Genomic DNA, 26,481 nt, shown 5'->3' on the forward strand with positions numbered 1-26,481 from the left:
ATAACGTGACGCCAGAGTTATTATTCTGAATGCCTCTGGAATAGCATCGTTGATTTGGACCACAAAGGGCATAACGATGATGATGATGATGACAGTGATGATGATGGCAGCGGCACAGTGTTGGCATTCAGAAGAGGTTTTGGCCTAATCAAGAGTCAGGCGAGCCTTGTTGTGCATATAGCTGTCTGCCGCCGGTGCAGTCTTTATGTCCGTGTGAAAATCCCTTTGTTCTTTGCTCTGGAACTGAACTGCTGCTGGTTCCTCCATCGGCCTTGGCTCTGTGCTCCACGCTGACTAGAGCTGCGGCTACAGGGAACGGTGCCACCTTTTTCAGAGCCTCCAGTTCACAGGAAAGTGCTGCTGCCTGAGCTCCGACACAAAAATTAGACCATATCTGAGAAATCTCCCTCCAAATAAGACGTCTTCTACACGAATCACACGCTCAGCAGCAGCGTGAAGAAGTTATTCAAATGTTAACATTCCCCAACACTCCTCCCTACAAGTCCTCCCCTCCCCTCAGCCTGTAGTGGCTCTTATAATGAACCACATCGCTAACAGCTCTTGTGAATCTTGGTGTTAGTGCTGTGGTTTGATTTGATTTCAGCTCTGCAGAGAGACGGCAAATAGAAAGAGCTGCCAATGAAATCCAGCAGGTTTGCCTAAGTCAAATGAAGCCTTTTAGGCCATGATTCACTGGCTGGGGGAAAAAAAAAAAAAAAGAATTTATTTTCCAAAAGGGTTCATCCTCCAGTTGATACCACAGTTCTCATTTACATAACTCTGGAGAGAAACATCTAGAGATATTTTAATTTTAATGAGATATTCTGACTTCAGTACTTTAACTCGGAGACCAGCGTTGGGAATAGAGCAGGCAGGTTTTACTCATGCGTTGATATCCTTTGTGCTGATGGTAACTTTTTCTAATGTTATAAAGAATTGCTTCCTCGAGCTGCGCAGTACTCTGGGACAAAAGTCTGATCAGCTTGCTCTCTGTTGTTATAGAGGTGGTATTGAGTTCTGTCAATGCTCATACAGTAGGATGTCCTTTGTTTAAGAGGAAAAAATGTCTGTGTGTTGCTGTATTGTATGCTTTCTTTTTTTTTGTCTGTTTAGTCTTAAAGCCTCAGAAAACTTTGTTTAAAATGAATAAGCTACAATTAAGTTAGAGTCATTACATAAATGTATGTAATATGGTGGACTCAAACCATCTGAGTCCACACTTTCCCACTGAGGTCAATGGAGAAGTGGTGTCAAACTTTTGGATATCTATATATACATAATATTATATATAAGAATTTAACACTCACAAGATTTAATTTTGTGACTTTCAGTATTTACTAAGACTTGCGTCTTTGCGTTTGAGTCCTTCCTGACTTTCAAACTTATGCCTCCAACCTTTTTATAATTTTGAATTTAATTTGAATTGTGCACAAATCATTAAATCACTAAGGCTTGTGATAAAATCCACATCTGTGATCCTCGCCCAGCCTCTGCTAACCAGTGAGGCTCTAAACGCATTGTAAAGGCAAAATCTACACCATCATTTCAGTTTCACATAATAGATGCTTTTAGCGTTGTGAATAGGTCTTTGTGTGGAAAGCTGACGTGGATGTGATTGGAGGTCACAGAGTTGCTCCTGTGTTATTATGCATTGACATTTGATGGCAGCCTCACTTTCACCGTTTTCCTGCTGGTTTTAAGTAGCTGGTCAAAATTTCCATGAGCTTTAATGACCACTTCAGGCAAATAAATTCACCCAGGTCCTGCAAAGGCTCACTCACACTGGTCTTATAATTGTTGGGACAGAATTTCTATTAAGATTTCTGACATGTTCAGAGCTTTCTAATCACCCTGAGTGACCTTTGCTTGGAGTTACAGTGGTTAGGTAAACACTTCCCTGGCCGGAGGCAGAGGTCTGAGCCAATCGACTCATTTGTTCTGTTTGAAAGTGATTGCTGCCGAGTGGAGACAGCTTTAATTTGATTGATGTGTGGTTCACCAAGCAGTGGATTTGGTTGTAATTACTCTATGTGCACCACGATAAGGAAATTAATCAAGCCATTATGTTTTCTCCCGTTTTATCATCAGGACACAATAATTGAATAAACCAACCTCACTTGTCTTCAAAGTCACTCCAGCTCGCAGCACACTCACCCAATAGAAGGGTAGAGGGCTCGCTATTGCTGATTGGTTGATAGTCAGGTGAGGATGTGGTGATTGGAATAATCAGGACCAGTTGTTTGTCAAATTTAATCACAAAGCCACAGCAAATCGTCCACTTTGCTTTCAACACATAGCAGTTACCTCATTGACAGTGGACGAAGACTAAAAGTAACACAATATCAAAATATTCTATTACACAGAAAAAGTCTTGCATTTAAAATACAACTAAACTAAAACTAAAAGACCTAAAGTGTCACAAAAATGGAAATACTCTTAAATGACATATATGACATCGTCATATTGTTGATACTGATGCAACAGTGTGTATGCAGCATTTTACTGTTGCAGCTGGTTGAGTTGGACCTAGTTTTAACTACCTTATATTCAGTTTGGTAATTTAGTTCAGTGGTTCCCCACACAAGTTTGAATTTTTGGGATTTATCTCTTATTTTTTATTTATTTTTTCATTTGTTTTTGTTTTGTTTTTTGTGAAATATTGCATTATCTCACCTCATTTGGCCTTGAACGGTTATATAAAGGAGAATTGTTTAGAAGTTTCGAGGGGTTATAGGCCAAAGATGTTGTGAGGCACTGGTTAAATGATGAGTAGCATATCCTGATAACTGTATCTATAAAATAAATGGAGTAAAAAGTGGAGCAAACATTAGTGGAGCAGAAGTGTAAAGTAGCATAAAATGAAAATAGAAAAAGTACCATTACTTCAAAACTGTACTGAGGGAAGTAAAGAGTAAATTTACTTACATTAGTTACTTTCCATCACTCTTTGCTGATACAATTCATCAAGCTCTATGTGACAACTGTTTAAAGCTGTTGTTGAATTCATTTTAGAGAAATCATGAACCTTGAAATTAGAATGGAAAAAAACAAGACTTACTATCGTCATTACATAATCTCATCCTAATGTACCATCAAAGCTTTATGCTGAAGTTGGATGCCAGATTTGAAGCAAACCAGCAAAGACAGAAAATTGCCTGAGGCCACTGATACCTCCTAACTGAGGCTGAACAGCCATTAAATCTTTGATGTTCACTTCTATCATTCTGCCTTCCCATCATACATTTGTGAGGAAGAGGAGGCGCCCAATTTAGGGCTGATCTCAGCCACCCAAAAGGATTTACATCCAGCCTTGCAATTTATTCTGGCAGGAGGATTGTCACCAAAAATCTATTATCCGTCTGTGCACGTGGGAGAAAAATCACCTCCGCTTCAAAAGGGAATACATGAAGTGATTTTCTTACACATAGGATAAGAAAAAGTACTTTAACAAGACCTGCACCAGGGGACATGACAACCCCCGGATCGCTCTCCACAAGAGCAGCAAAGCAAACTGGATTAATTTCATGGTAACATCATGTTCAAGAGTCCAATATCTTAGACTATTCTTTACTCGAAATGTCAGCTCATTCAGAAGCTCGTTTTAATTCAAGTGCTTCCTAAATTTCCAAATGTCATGTCATGAACGTGGCGCTTTTAGTGCAGAGACCTAAAGATGCTTTCCTGCTTGATTGCAAGCCTGTGTTTGTGTGGGTCTGAATGATTGCGTCAAAATCTCTTAACATTAAATCAATAACACTCCTTTAAAAGTATCCCCCTTTTGCATTGAAAAGTTTGAACAGGTTTCGAGTGCCTGAAGAGTCAGCTCTGTGAGGGATGTGTGTGATTCGCTTCGTGTGGGTTTAATTGCTTGCTTGTGTCCTTTGGGTGGTGATAAAGTTGCTCTTGACTCGAGCCTGAAACTTGGATAAACACTCTGAGTGTAAATTAAAGCAAAGTGCCTTGGGACCACCTTGTTTGGGTTTTAATTGTGGTAGTAGATCATCTCTTTCCCTGGTAATTATCTCAACTATCATCACTCCTATAATAACGACAATCAATTGTCTCTGGTCGCTCTGACAGGGATAATGAAATGTTTATTACCCTCCCTGAACCTCAAGAGTGGCTGGGGAACTCTTAAATCATCTGCAGAAATGGGAAGAAAAAAAAAAAGCATCCCGGCTCTGCACATTTTACTGTCACTTACACAAATATCTCCTGATTCCTGAGAGGATGAAGGTCATGCAAGTCCTTCCTCAGTTTCCATTATCAGCTCTGATAGGCTTGACGTGTTTACAAGCTTGTATCTTAGAACAGAGCTACTTAAGTGCTAATTTGGACAATTTGGCAGCCCTCCACTTTGAATAATCAGGATGTTTGGATTGTTAGGCCACTCCACTGTAGAGAGTAATGACACTGAGGAAATGTTTTTTTCCAATATACTTTAGGTAGAAGTAAAGTTTCTTTTAAGAGTTCTGCTGTCAATGTCAGCCGTTATTAAATGATTACTAGCATGAAAGTAGCCAAGGGTTGATCTGTATTTTCAAAATGACTACTTCACTGGGTTTTGAAATCATATGTGCTTTACAAATCTAAAGAGAAAATATTGAATAGTACATTTTCCTTGGCTTTGAATTCTCCATCCCCTCGTTAGGACTCCTCAAAGTGACGTACCATCCATCGATCCCCAGATGTTGTTTTCCTGTTGTCGCTGCAGGGTTAGCTGTATTGATCCTCCCATGTATATCCTCCAGCTCGTTTGCCACAGTTTGTTATTCACTTGCTCTATTAGGCGTGAGTCTTTTTGGCTCTCAGCAGGACAGAGCAACCGTGAGGATGGCATGGCAACCGAAATGAGGGAGGGTCGACAGATATGGATTTTCAGAGGCTGGAAACCATATCTGCATTTTTAAAATGAAATCACTGGAAATAAAAAAATGAAATCACATATTTTGTCTTTAGATTTGAAAGGCTGCATATCAGTTCTTAGATCAGTGGAGCGGCATCTAAAAACCACACATACATCAAGATTAGAACCTAAATCCACCAGAACTAATAAAAATATGTAGAAATAGGAGATCACCTATTTCCAGTGGTTTCCGGTCAGGGGGGTTGGGGTGAAATCACTCATTGGTTGAACAGCTAATAAGTTATGTCCACACTCAGGCAATAGACTCTGTTCTTGCTTGATTTCAAGGGACATGTTACGGTGTTCTCGAGGGTCATGTTAGGACGACAACACTTCAGGAAGTTACTGTGCTAAACTAGGCTAAAAGGCTGCTGGCAGTAGCTTCATATTTACCATGGAGACATGAGAGTGGTGTTGATCTTCTCATCTGACCCAAAGCAAAGAAGGCGAAGAAGCAGGTTTCCCAAAATGTTGAATTATTCCTTTCAGGGATCCCATGCCAAAAAGGAGGGAAACTACTGATCCATTCAATAGTCTGAAAATACAATACCACCTTTAAATGAATAACATAATTTCACAAATTAAAATCAGGAGTATGTGCATAATCACATGAATTAAACTAAATGGACCCTAGAAGCAAAGGTTATGAGAGTACACGGCCGAGAGGGAGTGCCTTTGTCTGTTTGTGCTTTCAGGAACAGATGAGTTCACAGAATAGAAAATGCACAAATGCCCCTCGAGTGTCTCTTAATTCTAAAATCTTGTACGATCTCATTCTGTCACAGTGGGGCATCTATAGACACGAGGCTCAGAGGGACAACGCTGCATTCGAACGCTGCGTGTATCGTTGTCTCCCCGTGGATCGTGATTGCACGACGTGGATGAGAACACAAAAAAGCAGAATGTAAATGTGGCAGCTGAGAATGCAATCTGTGCTAATCGTCGGGTGCGATTTTGACACCTTTTCAGTGCAAACACCGGAGCTGTGCAGCACTGTTCGGCTGGTTAGCTTAATGGCTGCCTGCATGCTTCTTGCACACCTGTACAGTGTCAGCTGATGTGAGCCTGAGTCTTCCGACAGCGAGCCGGTGTTCTGTAAAGCGGCTGGCAGATTACCGAGCAGCTCCTGGCAGATATTGTAGCAGTTTATCTCAATTTTACACCGTAAATGGGGCATGGACAATGAAACTGTACACAAACTATGATTATCCTCCTGTGGCTCGGGCCGTCAGTGATGTTTTATGAATACCTCAGCACAGAGCTGGAGGTTCAACGGCCAGGCTGCTGGTTAGATGACAACGTTTGACGTGTTCGGCTTTTCTCTTTTTGTTTTGGACCAAACAGGCTTGTTGATAATGTGACACACGTGCAGTCCTGTAAACACGGATAAACCAACCCCGTGTCCGGAAAACTCTGTTCTTTTCAAACTTATTTAGGGCCGCAACTAACCATTATTCTCTTTATTGATTAACCTGGCAATTATTTTCTCAATTAACTGATTCATCATGTTGTCAACAAAAACACAACGGCAGAAAAATGCCTCAGGTAAAGTCTTCAAATTGCTTGTTTTGTGCGACCAACAGACCAAAATCTAGAGATGTTTATTTCAGTATAACAATAGAGAAAGAAAAACATAAAACCATCACAACTGAGAGGCTGAAAACAAAGAATTAACATTTGATAAATGTCTTAAACTGTTACTCAATTATCCAAGTAATTGCAGATTAATTAACTGACCGACGACTAATCAATTAAGCTCTTAACTGCTTTTTTCTCACTAAACTTTTTGAATCAATCTAATAAAGTAAAGTTGAAATTAAATATCATCAGAATACTTTATTGATCGCAAGGGGGGAAATTAGGTCACGATACAGTTGCTCCCTTAAGAATAGAAATGTAACAGCAAAGAATATAGAATTATTTAAGATTAAAAGGTAAAGATAAATATAAACTTAAAATGTATTATGTATTATGATATACAAATATACAATATAAATATGAATATAAGTGCAACAGAATATTGGGCATATATATCTGCAAACTGTGCAGACTTAACAAAACTTAATTTATTTGGAATCTGAAGCCCCGACAATAAAAATAAAAGCTGAAACATTTGTTTAGGATTGAGGAAAGATTGTGTCGTGGTTAAACACTGAAAAAGTCAACAGGGATTCACCCATAAATCTAACCTCATCTAATCTGAATGTTTAAACTAAACCATATCCAAAAGGTACACCTGCTGATTATGTCTTTTAGTTTTGGGCAACAAATTTTATGAAATAACCAACAACGTTGTTTCAGTTGGCCTCTCAATACTTTTCCCAGCCTGTGACCCACTTGTTCCTACGTAAACAATTAAAAACAGGTCACAAATATATACTTTTATTTAGAGGAAAAATAATTTTTAAAAGTGTAACTCATACCTAAGTACATAGTGAATTCATGGAGACCACTTTCAGCTGTGGATTTGGGCACGTGGACAATATACTTTAAGATTGACTCTAAAGTAAACTGCAGTGGCCTTTTTCACAGTAACAAAGGAACCTGTCATCCAGTGTGGCTCACTGATGTGTTTTTAATAGTTTGTGGACGACAATGGAGCTGGAGCTTATCACGAGCTTATGATGTTTTATCACAAATGCTCAGACTTTATTTGTTGGTAGGACGACTTCATTGTTAGTGTGTGTGAATGTTTTAGTAGCCTCGTGAAAGAGCGTCAAAATTCCTGGATTGGAAAAAAAAACAACTGTTTGTTTAATTAATCCAGGCAGTGATATGATTCCAATGATAGTTAGTAGTGAAGTAGAAGTGTTAGTATGTGACATCCCTGCATAGGATTCGTTTCTTCATGAAATTTGGAAATGCAAAGAGGTGAAACTCACCATCCTCACCCTCTTTAAGAGAAGCACCGTGTTGCCACTTGCAGCGTGTTTTTGTGCAGCGTCTGTCAGTAAATGTTACCCATCCACGTGACGGTGAACGGCAGCGGCGTATGACGGAGCGGAGGAGGCCCCACGTTGAGAGGAGTGAGACGCTCCCTCTGTGACAAAGACAGAAACAAGAGCTTGTCACAGCAAGGCCTCTTCTCTCAGCCTCCAGTGACAGCGTTACTCACCGCCGTGAAGGGAGCCGTGCTAACGGTCCTGTATTTCCTCATCTGCTTGTCCCTGGCCTCATGTGTTGGTTGTTGCTGTGATTAATAGTTGTGTTTTTCATTAGCATAAAACTCCTGTTATTGTATAACACACATGATGAGAGAGAGGTCAACAGGGATGCTGCCTGTAGCTGCGGTGTTGCTGTACACAGACAATGGTTTCAATGAGAAGCATCGGGATTTTAATGGAGCTGATCCCAGCCTATAACGTCATTTTAACTGTTTTATAGTAAACAAATCCAGTCAGGATTTCAGAGGATTACTGTCCACATGATTTTTCGTCAGCAAGTACTCTCACTTAATCCGCTCAGTATTTGCATTCATTTAAACACTTTTTTTTTGTGTGTTTTGAATTGTCCCTTTAAATACTTACAACTGCTGCCTGGTTATGAATTATGACTACAAAAGGATTGTCCGTGCTTGAGAGTGGGGGAGTGTGTGTGTGTGAGTGAGAGAGAGAGGAGTGCTATTTGAAAGATACAAACAGCCCACGATAAATCCAGGTGCTTATAGCTTGGAAAGTTTCGGCCAGAAATTGCAGGACCAGATCAAAGGAATGTGCATCCGTGATAGCAAAATCGATTTCATTTAGAACTCATCAACTGCGGCTCTAAGAGTGACAGCAAATAACAAAGAAGAGCAGAGAGGGCGCCAGTAAAAAGAGCTGTGGGCCACTTTCCACTCTGGCTTTTTTTTTCAGGAACACAGAGCGGAGCATCCAACAGTGCAGATGTTTCAGCCTTTTGTTCTCGTGCGTCGAGTAAATTGTATATATTGTCCAGGTCTTCTTAGTAAGTAAAGCACTGTTACCACTGGCTGGAGCATCAATATCTTTTGTCACGCTAAATGTGTTCAGCAGCCAAAGACCTCTACGTACAGTTAAGATTAGATAAATTACTACTGGAGAAGGGTGGGTCTGTGGTGAAGTGGAAACAGGCTTTACTGTAGTTCTGGTTTCTTATTGTACACTGTCTGAAAAGTCTGTTTTATAACTACGAATCAACTGGGAGTTTGCTCAGTTGTTGTGTGAAGTTGGGTTTCTTATGATACATCACACCAGCAAAAAATGGAGAGGGAATATAAAAGTTTGTTGTTTATTGGATCAAATACTATAACCTCTTTTATTATGAGTGCAACAATGGCCAAAGGTCTTGTCAGGCGAGAGTCACCACCACCCGCTCCCTTACAAGTAGCCCCTTTAAAAAGCTTGTTTTTTTTTTTACCTTGAAAACAGCAGTTGAGATAACAATCTCACCACAAGGTCCATTAATTAATTTTCATCAAAATATTCAGTTTACAGTGATGTTCATTGAAGAAACCAGAAGCAAAGGAACTTTTAGTTTTCAAATTTGTTATCAGTGATCGGTCTTGAAACAAGATGAAGTCAGAAAACACAGAATATGCTCCACCAGCTTTGAAATTAAGCTTAAATGATCCAATTCGAGGGTCAATGTGATCAGAAAATCACATGTCAGAGTTTGTCATTACAGTATGAGCTGTGAGAGTGAAGGCTTTACGCTATTTTACTTTCACCGAGCAGACTTTTATTTTCCTCTCCAACAACACTGGGAGAACTTTACACAAATCACCAGGATATTCAAAGGTTCCTCTCCCATCAGCCTCCTTGATCAGACTAATCATCCTTCCGGTGGCTGTCTTTATCTCCCCTATCACCTCTCAAACACTCGGTCATGTTGGAGGACCCACTCTGCCGTTTTACATTATTAGTTCCTTGCCTGGGGCGCTCCCTCTTATGCAGAGAAGCAGAGGAAAATGAAGGTGAGGAAGATAGAAAGCGACGGCTCCTGCCTGCTCATCGCTGGGGGGGGGGGGGGGGGGGGGTTGAGGAAGCGGCGGCGGCGGCATTGACGGCCTAATCTCTGGCTCTGATTATCTTCTCATTACAATCAGACAGGAGCCACTCGAAGAAGAGGAGAATGTGTAATTACGCTCAAATCTCCCATGACTAAAACAGAGGATAATAAGCAGGGCTAGAACTGTGTGCTCACATCTAATTATTCAGTCTATTTAGTCATTTGTTCTGCAGCCGCATTTGACCGTGGATGCAGATTTTTTGGCAGGTTCAGGTGGAGGCGGTTGAATTAGTAAACACCTGACTTATAGTAGTATTATTTGGAAGCCAGTGCCAATATTAAAACTTTAGAAAACAGGTTTAAACAAGAGGCTGATTATGTGATTTCTAGTTTTCATGCCTGTGCATAAATGTTGATACCAAAAAATCTATAAGCTCTGGTTTATCAGAAATAGGAAAGAAGATTCACGGAGAACTTTTCTCATGACCATGCATCTCCCTGTGGCGGCGTCTGCCCAACGCGAGATAGAAAACGCCATTTCCCAAAATGTCAGGGCAACTGAAGCATGTAAATAACTACATTTCAATTGACACCTCGATTTGAATGGTAAATGGCTGACCTCCAATTTTCCCAGAGAAAGGCTGGCAGGGAGAAATGGAGGGGAATAAAACACATATCCAGTAGACCAGAGGGAGTAAGGCTAACCAAGCATGTTAAACCCCCCCCACTCACTGTTGTATGATGGAAGCGCTAACTCTGTGGACAACTAGAAAAATCACTCGGAAAAGTTCTCATGAGAAGGCTCAAGAGCAAAAACTAAAACTAAATGCTTTTTTTTTTCTTACCTCACAGCTCAGAGACAACAGCCTGCCAGCCGCTTAAGACTGATGAGAGGAAAGCGGTGGACACCAGGGTGGACACCGTCGACAGAAATGGCTGCATCAAAGGAAAAGGACGCAAACACCACAGTCACCGCAGGGTCAGGAGGTGAGTTGGTCTTTATTCTGAACTCAAAGAACAGGTGCTTGTAAAAGATAGTCAAGAAATCAGGCTTTATATATATATATATATATATATATATATATATATATATATATATATATAATATATAAATAATCCTTTTTTGTGGAACATTTCTGATGATGAATGGTTTCAGTTTTTATTTGTTTTTGGAGGTGGTTTTGTAGATTACAGTGCTGATGATAAAGTCTTTTAACAGTACACCCAGACTCCTCCAGGGTTTGACTCTCAGGGGAGACAACGGAGCTAATCTCTATATTCTGGTGTGGGGAATGTAAACATTCTTATCAGGTCATCCTCGGAGGAGAAATACAAAGATGTTGCGAGGAATTCTACACTTTGTCATTCAGATCCTCTCTGAGAGAGAGAGAGAGAGAGAGAGAGGCAGAGATTTCTTTTTTTTTGAAGAAACTTCTTAATGAATCTGACACCTTCAAAGCCTTTGCAGTTATGCAGCATGGAAGCAGCCACTGATTTGTAAAACACAACTGAAGCAGCATTTGAAGTGTTGAGAGGATCATAAAAATGCTTCCTTTTCAGATGAACTTTACCCGGCGGCTGCTTCTCCTTTTGTTTTTGAATTCAACAGCGAGCACGGAGAGCGCACGGGCTCGCAGGCGTCTGATAATCATTTTTCTGGTTTGGTACAAGAGCAGAAACCAGATAGAGAAGAGAAGACACAGTGAGAAAGATTTACAGTGTTTGCTATCTTTTAAACTGAGAGCTTTTTCTGTGAGCGGCTCTAAATGGCAGCGAGACTCCAGTACTGAGAGGATGTTGTCAGTGAAGTGCACACAGTACGCTCATGTTTACCAGGAAGGATACTGAAACAGGACGACGTGTATTTATGAAATTAGTTACTAGTTTAGTTATTGCTGTACTCGTTAAATATGCTGTCTTCTTTCTCTGCCTCTTCTCCTCAAAGCTTCATATTATGTTCCTTTAAAGTGTATTGGTTTCGTCTAAAGTTACCAGAGTCGCTTTTAACTTTCTGTGCCCCAACTGTAACACACTGTGGGAAACTAATGGCACATCAGCAGGCTACTCGAATGTTGGATTTCTTTTCATTACTAATTCATTTCTGATTTATTTTTGACAGAAATGTCACTAACATGTCACTTTCTCCACATGCTGCTGCTAAAATAGTTAAATCCCCCGCTTACGGAAATCAAGTTTTTAACCTTGTTAACATATCTCATGTAATATGTATGATGTTTTAATATTATATAAGACATATCATGAGTGGGTGGGCAAAATAAACCCAAAACCATGTCAATACAGAGACCGAAAGTTTGCAGTAATACAACCACTGTGTCAGCCACTGCCAGTTACAAGCTAACAAACAACATAAACAAATAAAAGATGCTAACTACGCTAACTGTTCTGATAAGTCTGCTAGTTGCCAATTTTGGTCACAACAGACTCATCGTTAGAGTCTGGGTCTGATTGAGGCTCAAACATGTGGCTGAGTCTCTCTGTTTCCTCCTTTAATCATATTTATAATCTCTGCTCTTTCACCCGTCAACCTAGTGCAAGCTGTGGTGGATTTCTCGATGAGGATGTCAGCCTAGATGTGCTTCCAGCCCCAAGTTTTCAATTTTTTCAGTTTTTATGTGGGAAAACCATGTTAAACAAAATTTTAATCATAGCAGAGGATTTTTACATAGTTTAAAACATGTCTGCAGAGGAACTTTAAAACATATAATATTTATAGTATCAAATTTTATGTAATGTTGCTGGTAGGATGTCAATATGACAATCAACAGGTCTTTTCCTTGTCTATTTTTAGACACAGAGTCTCTAGATCACGCGATGCAGCCGCGAAGTTTGCGACGTGAGTGTCACGCAGGCAGTGTGGTCACTCTAAAATGAAATGAAAACCAATACGTTCAGCAGCCACCACACACACGCCACACAGCCAGTGTGTTCCCGGCCTAAGCCTCACAACAATTCATACATACTGCACCTTTAATATGAAGACCTCATTCAGATTGAAAACAATGAAAAATGCGAGGCTTTGTCACTGTGGCTCTAGGAGGATGAAATACAGGAAGTGAATAATTATACAAGAGATGATTTTCCACCATTCACTAATAGAACTGCATTGAAGAAGTCGGCCTCACCTGTGTCTGGGAGATTGTTGACATGCAGCAGGCACCACCAATGCGCCTGTTTATCATCACCTTTTACCACAAGGTCAGCAGAGGAGGACATGAGCCTGAGGAGAGAGAACAGCCACATCCAGCCTTGACAGAGCTGCTGAGGCTACAGTGGTGCATTACACACCTCCCAGCAGCCACCGAGCTTCGCTGGCTTGCAAACAAACACATAAAATACAAGCGAGAAAAATACAGACTTTTATTTATTTCCATTTAGTCAAAGTGTCTAATGAGTCAGATCAATTTCCAAATTCTTTGCCTCAGTCACAAAGCGCTGCAAGTTGCTGCCTCAGAGAAAATCTTCTGTTGACAAATTTGGTTTTTTGGATTGTTATCTTGCTAATTGGCCAGCAGCTGCCCAATGTAGCAGAGCAACCAATGTTCATTATAACATGAAACCACAACACACCGACAGTGGCTTCCCTCTAGAAAAGCTACGTTAGCTACAGTTAGTGACCTTTAGAAGGTAGGTGTTAACAAACCTATTTAATTACCTGGAAATCCTGCCTGGAACCAACTAAAAACATTACAAATCCACCTGATCCAACACTGTGCAGCGAATACAAGCACAAACCACTGCCCGACACAAAGAAAGCGATATATCTTTTCTTTGATGACATTTCTTGGATGTAGTTACATGTATACATTTATGGTATTCATGCATGATTGCGGCAGGGAGAGAAAAAAAAAAAAGCAACACGCTCTTCAGGAAAATAGGCTGCATTCAGCACCGTGCGTATTCTCATCAGATGTCTCCAAATCCCTTTTTTCATACGCCATTGTTCTGCACAATCACCATTCCCAGTGTAGCTAGCAATTGACTGCTCTCTCATTCTCCCTTTCATTCTCTGCAGCTCATCAAAAGAAACTGTGTCTGCTGGCAAGAAAAAAAAAATGCAAATGCTTGCCTTGTGCTCTTTTTCTACAAGGCCAGAATGGTAGAGGTGTTAATGAGTGACAAAGCGTTCTCATTACCAGGAGAGGGTACTTGGGCTTGGTCTGTCTAATCAGCCCTAATGCATTTCAGTTCCTAATGCTCCCAAACTGCCGACTACACCAAGCAGGGCCATTTATTACAGCAAGACAATCTTCTGCATCCAGAGAAACAGGCTCAGAGTTTCCAGAGCTCTGTGGTCGCGTTACATCAAGGGCCAGCACGGTTTGTCACTGTCTGGATCAGCTCTGCTCACACTCACCTGCGTGCATGACCCGCTGTTTGTGAAACGTGGACACATTTTCTAGGATTTGACGTAGAAACAATTATCCTCTTGTGAGCATAAAAGTGCTTAAAAATGTGTCTTGTGCTGTTTGCAGGCATTTTGATGTATTAATGCCCAGAGCTCAGCCAAACCTAATTCTGTGCTATGAAAATATTATTTGGATGTAATTTTATGCAGAAAATGAGTAAATCTTTAATGATTAGTTTTATTCTCAGTGAAGCCGTGCAGCGTCACCATCTGTTAGATTATATTCCAGTTGTAGTTTTTTGTATCATTTCAAATTTATGCTCATGATTTTATCTCTACTGAAGCTGCTGATTTACCCATTTTTGTCATTAGTGTGGAGAAAATTCAATTTTAAAGGGCCGCGTTCATTGTAGCCTCACGTCACGTCTTGTTGACAGACACAGATTCACAGTGGCAGACTCTCTCGTGCCTCTCCTGAGGTCGTGACTGCCACGAGTACATGATTTAGCTTCCTGTGCGTCGCTTCCCTCATTCGAGTCCCAGCAGCTGGTTACAGTTGTGTTGTCGAGAATCGGAAACTTGTTTATTACGACAATTTGTTTTTTACCTCCATTTTGTTTGAAGTTCTTTTACACTGTATGGCGGTAGAGTCAAAATTTGATGTGCTTTTCGTTTCACGAGGGAATCAGCACGAGCGCGACTGGTTGTCACTCTTGCACGCTGGAGAGAAATTTGCCTAAAGCTGTTCACGTCTTTGAGTCACAGTTTTCAATGAAAGGCGTCTATTCTCATATCCAGTGGTTGGGTTCATAAGTCTGAATATGTTAAAGTTCTTTATCTCAAATTCTGTGTTGAGATTACTCTTGTCTATAGCTATATTCCCTGTTGGAGAAATGAGCCAATCAGAGCCTTGGATGCAGGAATAAGGTTGAGAAGATCATCTCACTGTACCTGAGACAACTGTGGAGGACTTCGTTGCAGCAACTGACCTGTTGCAAATCAACTGAATTTAGATTAATCTTTCAGCTGTTCCAGTAAAATTAGTAAAATTATTTGTTTAATCTATGTCAGGAAATAGTGAAAAACGTATGTCATAAGTTCCCAGAGCCCAGTGTGATGTCTTCATGTTGCTTGATTTGTTCATCCAACAGTGCAAAACACAAAAACATATAAAGAAGCAGCAAATTATTACATTGGAGGAGAAGGAACTAGTGAATGCTTTGTGGGTTTGCTTGAAAAAAGAAATGACCTAAAAGATGAATTAATTATCAAAGTACTTGCTCATTAATTTTCCACCAATTGTTTCAGCTCTATGCTGTATGAAAAAAAAACTGAGCATTGAAGTCATTTCTTCAAAAGAAAGCTGCCAGAAATAAAGGATGTTTCTGCCATTTTACCCTCTGGGTTTTGGATAAAGTCTGGTACTTGTGAAAACAAGTAGGAAGATTCAAAGCTTAGTTGTTTCTCCCTTGGTCGCCTTGTTGGAGGATCAAGTAAAAGAAGCTGAGAGGTTTGGTTTGAAAGCAGATTAGAGTGCACGGCGGCGCTGATACAGTAAATAGTTTGCTTGACGTTTTACAAACGACATGTTGCTTTCGCTGCCTGTAGCCGCCGTCAAGGCAGCTTCTCTGATGACTGTGGATGACACGTGAGTGGACGCGTACATTCACATCATCAGCTTCATTTGTTGATTCAGTGGGTCTGCATGTACCCTGAGATTTGTCTCCATGCCAGCTCACTCTACCCTGCCATTAATGAAGCCAACACTCCATCACTCCCACATGATATTCACATCGGCTCTGATTTAACCTACACCAGGCAGCCAGTTTTCCCAATAAAGCTCATTTTCCACCTCATTATTAAAGCCAAGGTCCTGCCGCTCGAGTGAACCGCAGTCAAAAGCATCATCCTGCAAAGCTCTTCTTTACCCCGTATCACCCTGCGTGCTCGCTCGCTCCTTCCTTCCTTTGCTTCTTATGAATTTCAGTCAGCCTGGACTTGAAAGGCCCGTTCAATGAGCCTGTGGCGTTTGAGAGGCCTTCATTTCCTTTTCCTCGTCAGTTGTTTTCAAAGAGCAATGAAGTGGACCTCTAGACAGCCATCAAGCTGGTCAACACATGGAGCCTGACAAGTTTCTATTCTCTGTTCACTATTCACATGTTCAGAGAAGAATGGGTGGAAGACAAGAATATCTCAGGCTTGCAGGCCTGATGGCAAAATGAAACTTCTGGCCCAACATATGCCTGGATCCTCGGCCCATGTCTGGCCCGTACACTTCCACATCTGCACAGAGTCTGGTGGTTATTGACTGTATTGACTGACAGCCGGAAGATTTTCTGTGTGTGCACCAGAATTAGTCCACATGTGGAATTAGCATCTTACAGTCATGCTGTATGTGGGTCAGATTTGGGCCGTGGAACCGGGCGTATACTGGGCCAGAGGAACACAAGCATCTGGTCCAAGTATGGGCCAGATTTATTTTGCTATCTGGGATTCAAACGCACCTTAAGTCTTCTGTTGATGTGCTGTCATGCTGCATGTTTCAGAGCTAAAAGAGACCAAAATACAACACCACAAACTACAGCCTCCGAAATGATCACACAGCTCAATCATCACGTTTACAACAGTGTCAACAAAAACCAAACATTATAACCAACATGAGGGAGATTTATGAGAGAACTGTTGTGTTAGACTGCATTCATTTTAGCAAAGTGTTCCTAATAAACTGGCTACGGAGAGTATACTTCAAAGCTATTTAACGTTAAAGGGATCCTCCATCAATCTTTTTCAGATCAAAATCAATTTACTAGACAGGAGGAGTACCACTCAGCCTTCAGAGTTTGCTGTTTAATGCCCTCTCTCAGAAAGAGCTTTGTCAAGTCTAATAAAATTGCTTTAGTGACATTACTTGACTGATCTTGGCTTGAGCTTGGAAACTAAATTTTTTGACAGAAAGGCTGCCAAACTGGAAGCTTGGAGTCTGAAAGAGGTAGGCCCAGGTAGATATAGTAGGGTCTAAAAAAGATGCCTGAGGATTTTATTATGAGAAGTGTAGGATTCTGTGTGTGGTTATGGTATTAAAGTGAAAACCAGCATAGGGGGAGTTCTGGTTCTTTTACAACTATCTAAAAGAAATTAAAATAAGAAATTAAAAAAAATTAAATAGCCACACTTTTGGGATTAAAAACTCTCATCTTCAGAACTTTCCTTTACACACCTAGTTAGTCAAACAGCGTTAACCAAATCACACAGTTATAAAGGCAGCCAGCTGCTCACAAGCGCTAACATAACTACTGTCAGGTTAGTTGAGGGCACACGCAGCAGCGGATGGGACGTAACACACACTTCCCTCTCTCTGAGTAAAGCCACGTTGTCCCCAGTCTTGATGCGGTGAAGCTCACTGGCATGCGATCTGCTTTGTGCTTTATCCCAGTCTGGATGGGATTTCATCATTCTGTTGTGATGGGATCATCTCATATGGGACATTTGGCTCGCACATAATCTTGCTTACGATTGTTGTGAGAGGGAATCAGGATGCATTTATGTGCAGTTATGTGATGCCAACGATGAGTCATGTGGATTATTTTGCCCCGTCCATTCTGTTAGGGTTTTTCAAAGAATTTAGGAAAAACATCAGAGCAAACTCCAAAAGAATATATTTTTAGTAATTTTCTGAACAAGTAGGATCTCCAACCGTAATAAGTCCAATTTTGGATTTGTAAAGATCTAAACTTTTGGAGCCAAGTCCACCGTCATCTGATGTGGATTTTCACAGCCTGTAGGCTTTTATAGAGGGAGTTTCCGCACTTGGCATGAAATGCACAGAGAAAACTGAGAGAAAAGTGTAAGCAACACTTCCAAGGAGGTGAGGAAAGTGTTCCTGTGTAAGTTCTCACACTTGGGAGTTTTTTGCACTGCTTGATGGGTGTGCTCGTGTTTTAGTTAGTGCTTCAAAACTGTGAACATGAGAAAATTATGTTTTATGTTAAAGGGTTGGTTCACACAAATGGTGGGAAAGGAATTTCATAAGTTTTGCTGATAGCATTGACTGACAAAATTTAAACCTGACAAAACACACAGTCAGCTGCTTTTATAATGATTATTTTTTCAGTGGAAAGTACTTTTCAGTACTTTGAGCACCACCACTATAACTCCACCCTATCACCAGACAACCACATCAAAATTGGGTGACTTAAAAAGAAAAAAAACACAGTTCATTGTCAAATTTTTTTTCCTAATGTTTAAATTTCTTGCCTTCTACCACTTCTTTGCATGGCAGCTATGGTTTAGGAAAGGTTATATCATAGTTATAGCAAATAAACACCGATAAACTTTCACATACTTTCCCCTTTTCTTAAGTGTTGATAGAGGCTCTGAGCTTCTCTTCTGATTGGCTGACTGTTTGCCGAGTGATTGAATAAAAATATATTAGATTTCAGGTAAACATTTAAAGAAACTATACCCTGCAAGGTTGAATGGTGGATCTGGGTGGATAGGGCTTGGGGTGTGGCTGAGGGCGGTGACTGCTTTGTTGTGACATCACAAAGTTACAGAAGTCCTGACAGCTAGTTTTAAGGCTCAGTTTCTGAATACAGGCTGTGTGCATTTCTCTGTGGACTGAGGCTTTGATACTTTCGCAGTTTTAATATAGAACCTAGACCTGCTTTATAATGAAGAAAGACATAGAAATCTCACTTAATACAATATGGGGCCTTTAAGGTGTGGTTAATGTGGCTATAATCAATATTTTTGTGACAATAATGTATCAAATGACAATGTGAAAACACTTTTTAGCTGTATCGCCATAACTGACGTCATTTTCAACCACAGGCTAAAAGTGCCTGTATGTCAGACTCACATTTATCAGGTGGACAGTATATAAATCAAGTCCAGATATTAGGATTCAGAGGCTGTAACTCAGACTCCAAAATGTGCTCCTCACCCTGCTGAATTCTTGGAGCTCACATCTCATATCCCCTCAGTGGAATTAATATAGAAGTGTCCCCTGTGCTCTGTCTCTGCTTGCAGCCCCTCCTTTGATGAGGAACTCTCCCCTCGGCCCAAAGCGAAGAAGAAGAAGAAGAGAAAGTCTGAACGGAAGAGGAAAAGGAAAAGGTCAGTTCCGAAAATGAGGTGACTCTGCAGTGAGGGGGTTTTATTGGGCGCCTTTCTCATGTTTCCCGAAACGAATAAACTCAGAGGTGAGATTTCTCAGATTTCTTCTGCTCTCTAGAGTTCATGTTTATGCATTTTTCTGCTTCAGGTCTCCTTCCCACAGCCTGTCGCCACTGAGGAAGAAGAAAAAGAAGAAGAAGAAGAGCTCCAAGAAGAGCAAGCGGCATAGGTGGGTCTTTCTTACTATAACAATATTTGAAAAATGAATGCATTGTATTTGTATTTAGGTGACCCAAATCCTATCTTTTTCACTCTTGCAGGTACACCTCCAAGAAGTCAAAGCACAGGTACGTTTACGATTATTGTAAGGTTTTGTCTTGTTGCTGAGGAGTGAACTCAACAGGCAGACACTTCTCACCTGGATGCATTTCTGTCTTAAATGTGGTGTAACATTTAGCCCCTGCTTTCAGTGAGATTTCTGCATCCGGCTTTGTGAGGCTTAATGCTCCTCTATTCTCTTTCATCTCACCAGCTCCTCGAGTTTAAAACATAAGAGGAAGGATGAGCGCAAGCACAAGAAAAGGTCAGTCTGTGATTGTTGCATAAGAATCGCGTACTATCCAAATCCTACACAACTTTTTTGACCCCCCCCTCCCTCCCTCCTCCACCTCCTGCCTCCTCTTCCTCCTCCATGGTAAGCCCATCCACCCTTCTCAGAACAACCATGGCTGAGGAAGAAAGAGTGAGGATCCTCAAAACATGCTTTCATGTACGGGGCACGAAGGGTGAATTCAGAAACGTGCAAAGTGTGAAAAAACCCTTGCAAAGAGGAAAACAGATTGAAAGCTTGAGCCACAAATAAGAGGGAAGAAAGGGGGTGAAAGAGGGTAAGAGAAACCAATTTCATGCTGTGATCTTGCAACGTTTTATAATTTGACTCTGGATGAGCGGGCTGTTGTTTGTAAGCACGGAGCCAAGTTCAGTCGCTGTTTACTTCAATAGAAAATGCTGCTTTCCAGCTCGCTACAGCTCTCTCCTCTCTCTTCTTTTGTTCCCTTCCTGCCTTTGCTGTTCTGATGTGCTCCACCTTTTTTTTTTTTTTTCTTTTTAACAAACACGTTTCATATATTTCAGAACCCCTTCACATAGTAAGAAGCAGAATGAGAAAATAGGTTTTCGAACCCTTTCACACGAAGAGGTTAAGATGAATTAAAAAAAATAGAAAAAAATGTTTGAATGATTCAACCTCACACCTGAACAGGCTTGATCTGATTGTGCTTTTGTAAATTTTGGACAGCACATCTCAGGGTTGAACGCTTGCTCTACAGGGCAGTAACTCGTGATTATTAACATTTTATTTTCCTAGTCACACTCTTAGTGAAATGATGTTGATGATGTCAGACTTTTAACTTTATTCAATAGCTGACAGGTCAGTGCGGTGACGCCAAGATGTGTGCGTTTGGATGTTGTGGTTCATGGTCAGCGCCTTCAAGAGAAAACAAAGGCGATTGACGCTGTTATTCATCCTCACATCAGAGTCTGCAAACCTCCTGGTTCAGCGTTGACCTGCAGTACTTATTGCTGCAGGATTATCATTGGAGATTTTTGTTGGCCTCATTTTCACTTTTACCTCCAAAAACAGTGGTTTTGATGATCAGGCTAAACCTGTTTACAACCTGTTTGAATTTCTGACTGCTCTTGAACTGTTGCACGATGTCGCCATGTTCCCTGATTTATTGAGTGAGTATAATGTTATTGGAAGAAAATAAGTGCTAATCTATAAAATGCAGACACCTTTTTTGTGGTGTGACCATTAGCTACAAACTGTATAATAGTATAGAACAGATTGACGCCGTTAGTCGTCACCTTTGAGGAGCTGGAATTTGTGCTTGGTCAATAACCTGAATGATTAACCACTTATAAAAATCACTGGTATATATTTCTGTCAGTTGACTCATCGTAGCGCTCGTAGCTCCTCATCCACTTGTGTCCTTTCTCCTCTGCTCTCCTCATCGCCTCCTTCAGTTCCCGGACTCACTCGAGGCGGAGACGGCGCTATCGGAGGTCAGAGTCGGACAGTTCTTCCTGCCAATCTTCCACAGAGGACAGGTAAGGGACCCGTCTCTCCCCCCTTCCTCCCTACTCCCGCGGTTTATCTTATCAGCCCGAGGTGTCGGCCAAGTTCTTGGTCACACCACAGCGATGACTGATAAGGCAGAGGTGACTTCCTGATCTCAGCCATGGCCAGCCCTTATCAGTGCTTCACAGGAAATGGCCCTAAATTCACTCCACAGATTGATGCACTCAATTATAATGACACGCAGCAAAATTTTGGATGTGTGATAATATGAAAGGCATCTTTTTATGGATTATACAGAACCGGGTTAATGGTGTGTTGATCTCACCTAGTTAGCAGAATAACTGGATTCTTCCACTGATGATGATTAATCCTGAAATAATTACTGATGGCTGAGTATTGAATTTCGAGTCAAGTGGCGTCTTCAGGAACAGCTCAGTTAGTGAACTCGGACACATGAGAACAGGTAAAATCCACTCCAGGCCCAATTTTCAAATTGAAATGATATGAAAAACATTTTGAAATTAGCATTTATTTTGAAACCTGCCTGTAGCTTTTTATTACTTACTAATTGTTGTGAGTTTCTTTGGGATGTTATTTAGAGGAAATCACAGTTCAAATCGAGAAATAACGAGCTTTTTCCGAACAGCTTTGTACAGCTGAAATCCAATCAGCTGATCTCTGCAGCTAGAACAACATCCAATCATTCTTTTCAATGGGTAGACAACAGACAATGAGACATTTTTCAAGGATGTCAAAACATGACAAGAAAAAGGAAGAAAATGTTGCTGATGTAAATTCAGATGCTTTGCTGACATTAAATGTGCATAAGTGCTCTGTTGCTCCAAGGTGCAATAGAAAAGAAGCTTTTATGTCATGATGTGGTGTCGTGAAAACTAAATGCGAGCGTTTTCCCCCACAGAAACCATCTGCAAAAATCTGTGGTACATCAGACATTAGGAGACCTGGCAGCTGTAGGGGAGGAGACCGATGGACTGCTCCACCACACGGACATGAAGTGGAGACCTGCAACCAAATCAGTGTGTAAAACGGCTCCAAAATATCGCTCCATCCTCTCAACCGGCACCGTAAGTACACTTCAGGACTCTAACGATGCTGCCGGCGGCTCGCTCTGATTTCTCAGTTATGGCCATGTAAAGTAGCTTATTGTCAGTCAAAATAAAATGCCCTCAGTGAGGCGGCTGGGTTTGGAAAATTATTCCCAATAAAGAGAAAACATTTGAATTTCAAATCCCGGTATTTGGATTAAAAATCTTGCCATTAATATTCAGATGATATTTAATAATTTTCAGAAAGTGTTGAGTCTAAACCAATTTAGCTACCCTGAATATTTACAATATAAAAAAAGTGTACATGGCCTGACTCTGAGCTCTCAATGAATTATTTTTTTGCTGTAATTTTGTCTACTCTTATTTTTCTGTTTTTAAAACTAACAGCATCCATTATTTAGTAGAGAAGCCCCCCCCCCCCCCATAATAATAATAATAATTAAAGGCTTATTTTCCCTCCTTCTGAGAAATAAAGGGTCAAGTTCAAATGAAAATTATTTTAATTTCTATTTCTCATTACACATTTGTTTTCCCTTATTAAAGGTATTAATTAAAAAGTTATCAATATTTTGTTCAGTGCCAGTAAATGATGTCTGTGCATCTCAACCATGGTCAATATGAGGAAAATAAAACACAACATGTGTTGACCTTAAAAAATATTTCAATGTTTACTGGATTTGTGGTTAATTCCTACAGTAACAAAGCCTGTAGTCTAGTTTAAGAGCAGGATGAACAAAAATGATGAAAACTGTGTTGTTATTATTCCGCATTTGTTTGTCAAATCGTGTTTATTGTCTGTCACCAGTAGTGGGGCAGAGGCTGCAGTTGTGTAGTCTTCCAGGTTAGGGACAGTTAGAGGTACAACATGAACCAGTAGTTTCTGCCACACAACACAAATGGGAAACTGTGTCCTTCATTGGCACTGGATACAAATCATATACTTGTCTAACATCAAACAGGGAGACTGGGCTGAATGAATGAACAATATTCACTTTGAATGAGAATTGGTTGGGTTCCTTTCATTTACTTACATTGACTGACCTGATGAAACCCTCGTGTTTCAAGGTGCATCTTGTCCTGCTGTGCACAAAGATTAGGTTGTTTGTTTGTTTTTTATACCCTATTTCCTCCATTATTTCTACTCTAACATTTTTCCAGCACCCTGTTTTGACACAATGCTGATGCAGGAAAGAAAAAAAGAAAATAATTCCTTTTCAATTTGGCTCCTCTCAGTCCCCTCCAGTCATCGCATCTGCTTTATGTTTTACTCCCAGCAAACAGTTTCAATAGCTGAGATTGCAGACCTGAAGCTGAAACTAAGAGAAAACAAGCATCTTTAAAGTGGGACTGACAACTTCTAGAATATTAACATTGTGCTGTTTATTGCAGTTTGAGTTTACTTTTTTTTTTTTTTTTAAAGTGATGTTCTTCCAAATAACAGCCATGGCCTTAAACTCATTGTCTCATGCTTATTGGAGCATAAAAAGTATTTAAATTCTCTCCAGCAATCATTAAATTATGCTAATTGCACAGACAGATGTTTTTAATTACACACCACAGGGTTTTAATTGAAATTCAATAAATTAATCCATATTTTGAATCATGCCTGGCATTCGGTATCCCAGAGTCTTTTACAGCTGGTTACTGAGGGGGTCAGCTTTTCTTATTCAGTGGCGTTTGAATTGATTTATGGGTTCTACATGATAATAAAAAAATAATAATAATGCAGAATGATCTTTGCTTAATATTTCTATCCCAAAAAAGCAAACCATAAAGGGAAAGGTAGGTATGATAGGGCAGAAAAACCCACAGAACATGAATAATCAACGTACATGTGGTTGATTATAAAATATGTCAACGTTTCTGTAAATGTAAGTGGTGAATTTCTTTTTGTGGTGCCAACAAAAGGAAAGGAGAGCACACAAGAACCATTTGCAAAAATACCAAGGCAGAGATGACAAAACATCTCGAGGTGACACTGCAGAAAGTCTTTATTTAACATTGGTCTTCCTGAAAGTGAAATCTTTTACTGCTGAGTACACACAGACTGTGTGTAGATACAACTGGTAAAGAGGATGGTAGAAGTACAAAGATTTGTTCAAGTTCCCTCAGGGTTGCTCTGTTGTGTCGACCGTAGACTAGATAATGGAAAATCTTCGGGAGGACAGACTGGATAAACCCCTGAGTGTCTCGTAAATCAATAAGTAAAGAGAGATCATGATTTTATAACATTAGTCAACTATGATCCTCGGAGATTCAGCATCTTTTTTCCATCAGAGAAACGTTTGCAGCACAAAAAAACTTGTCTGAATTCAGTGTGCAGTAGTTGTACTCGCACAGCAGGCAAACATTTAAAAGGACTCTCGCTCCAGAAAAACTCCCAAAACAATGCAACATTAAGGAAAGAAAAAGGAACATGCCAATATCAGTCTAACTGGCTCTGGGTTTGAAGAGAGGGTTATTGTCTTTTTCTTGCAATTTACGACTCTAATGATGCACTTATGTTGCCCGCTCTTCCCTTTTTCTTACACCTTACCTACTTAAGGAGGAAATCTTGATTGGTAAGTCGATGCTATCCGCAGATTTAGGGATTTACTTGTAGGTCGGTGCAGGCTAATTATTTACTTTTCACAGGAGAAAGAGCTCAGTCATCTGTCCTATTCTGAGGGCTTTCTTAGTTAGACTGATGGGATCTCTCTTTGTCAGCAATCCTTTTCATTTCTACATAATACCCATTTTTGTGATGTTTGTTCAATGTTCTTTAAACTGAGGCTTTTCAATTGGGGCTATTGTTTACTCTTTTTCTCTTCACTCCAGTTAGAGCCGGTAGATTTTTCCACACATAGTTTTTCTTTCCTCTCTGCTCCTTTGTTGTTCCTTTCATAAATTTATTTTAGTTTAGAATTACTTTATCTAAATTTGCTTCTTGTTGATTTCTATTGACTTTAGTTGAGTTCCAACTTTCTTTTGAGGTTAATGGCATGCTTCAAATTTGCATGATGTCTTTATCTTTCAAAGTTTTCTGTCCCGAGAAAAAAAAAAAAGAAAGAAATCTCTTCTCTGTGTTTTCAAGGGAATATATGCCTTTGTGCTAGAGTATTCACAGTGCATCAAAACAGGTAGCAGGTTCCATTTATCAACACGTTTGGTTTTAAGCTGCAGCCCGTTTGTCTGTTTGCAGATTTTGTCGTCAAAGCCCAGATGCGAGCTCTTACATGGAAAAGGGTCTCAGCATTTATCGAGGCAGACCGAGGGTCCGCACGATTGCGATTCCGGGAATGACACGTCTTCACCGCCGTCGAGCAAAACTGGCGTTTCTCGGGCGAGTGTCAGTGACAACAAGAGGAGCCACTGTCAACGTCTGGCTTCTCCGGAGAAGCTGAAGTTCACTGACAGAGACAATGCCTCAGATTCAGGAAACTCTGTAACCAGCTATGCGTCCTTATGCAAACCGTACGGGGAGGACAGCTTGTCTGCGACCCTTTTCAGTGTAAACAGCAAAAGGTAATGTTGTATTCATAATAAATAATCCATCTGAGTGAATGCTTCCTTGGAAAATTGCAGGCTGTTTATCTCGTGTTTCCACGCTCTGTTCCCTCTTTTTCAAATATTGAATAAATATTCATCTTATGAGGGAGAATAACAACCCAGGGTACAGTTTGGGCTTTATCACTCAAAGCAGTAAAGCGTTGTTATGTATTTTCCTCTTAGAGAGCAGATAACCTTGGGGTGTCGGGTAGAGGTTGTGCGACCTCCGAAGACTTCCAGCTGTTCACAGAGGATGAGCAGGTCATCTCGAAGGCGACCGAAAAGCCGGACATCCAGCAGCAGGAGCAGGAGCAGATCCTCAGAGAGCTCCAGATGCTCCGGACGCTACTCTCGAAGCCTGTCGCTGTCGTCTTACAGGTGGGTTAACTGCTTATGTGTTGACCATGATAATACATTTCATGCAAAAGAGTTAGTACGGATATTCTGGATG

At 40.5% G+C, this 26,481-nt stretch overlaps 1 protein-coding gene across 1 annotated transcript in view; it reads left to right on the plus strand.

Annotated features, from left to right (window-relative positions):
- The window catches only part of srrm4 (serine/arginine repetitive matrix 4), a 59,143-nt gene that overhangs the window by 27,666 nt on the left and 4,996 nt on the right, over positions 1-26,481 (plus strand). The window contains exons 2-10 of the mRNA XM_071483732.1: positions 10,727-10,861; positions 19,269-19,355; positions 19,504-19,584; positions 19,676-19,702; positions 19,888-19,938; positions 21,381-21,464; positions 22,355-22,520; positions 25,684-26,006; positions 26,214-26,408. Coding sequence (XP_071339833.1) covers positions 10,727-10,861; positions 19,269-19,355; positions 19,504-19,584; positions 19,676-19,702; positions 19,888-19,938; positions 21,381-21,464; positions 22,355-22,520; positions 25,684-26,006; positions 26,214-26,408 — 1,149 coding nt within the window. The remainder of the gene's footprint in view (positions 1-10,726; positions 10,862-19,268; positions 19,356-19,503; positions 19,585-19,675; positions 19,703-19,887; positions 19,939-21,380; positions 21,465-22,354; positions 22,521-25,683; positions 26,007-26,213; positions 26,409-26,481) is intronic.

The sequence above is a fragment of the Trachinotus anak genome, unplaced genomic scaffold (genome assembly GCF_046630095.1).
Source record: "Trachinotus anak isolate AG129_WGS33_773 ecotype Australia unplaced genomic scaffold, CSIRO_AGI_Tana_v1 ptg000008l, whole genome shotgun sequence".
NCBI classification, from domain to species: Eukaryota; Metazoa; Chordata; class Actinopteri; order Carangiformes; family Carangidae; genus Trachinotus; species Trachinotus anak.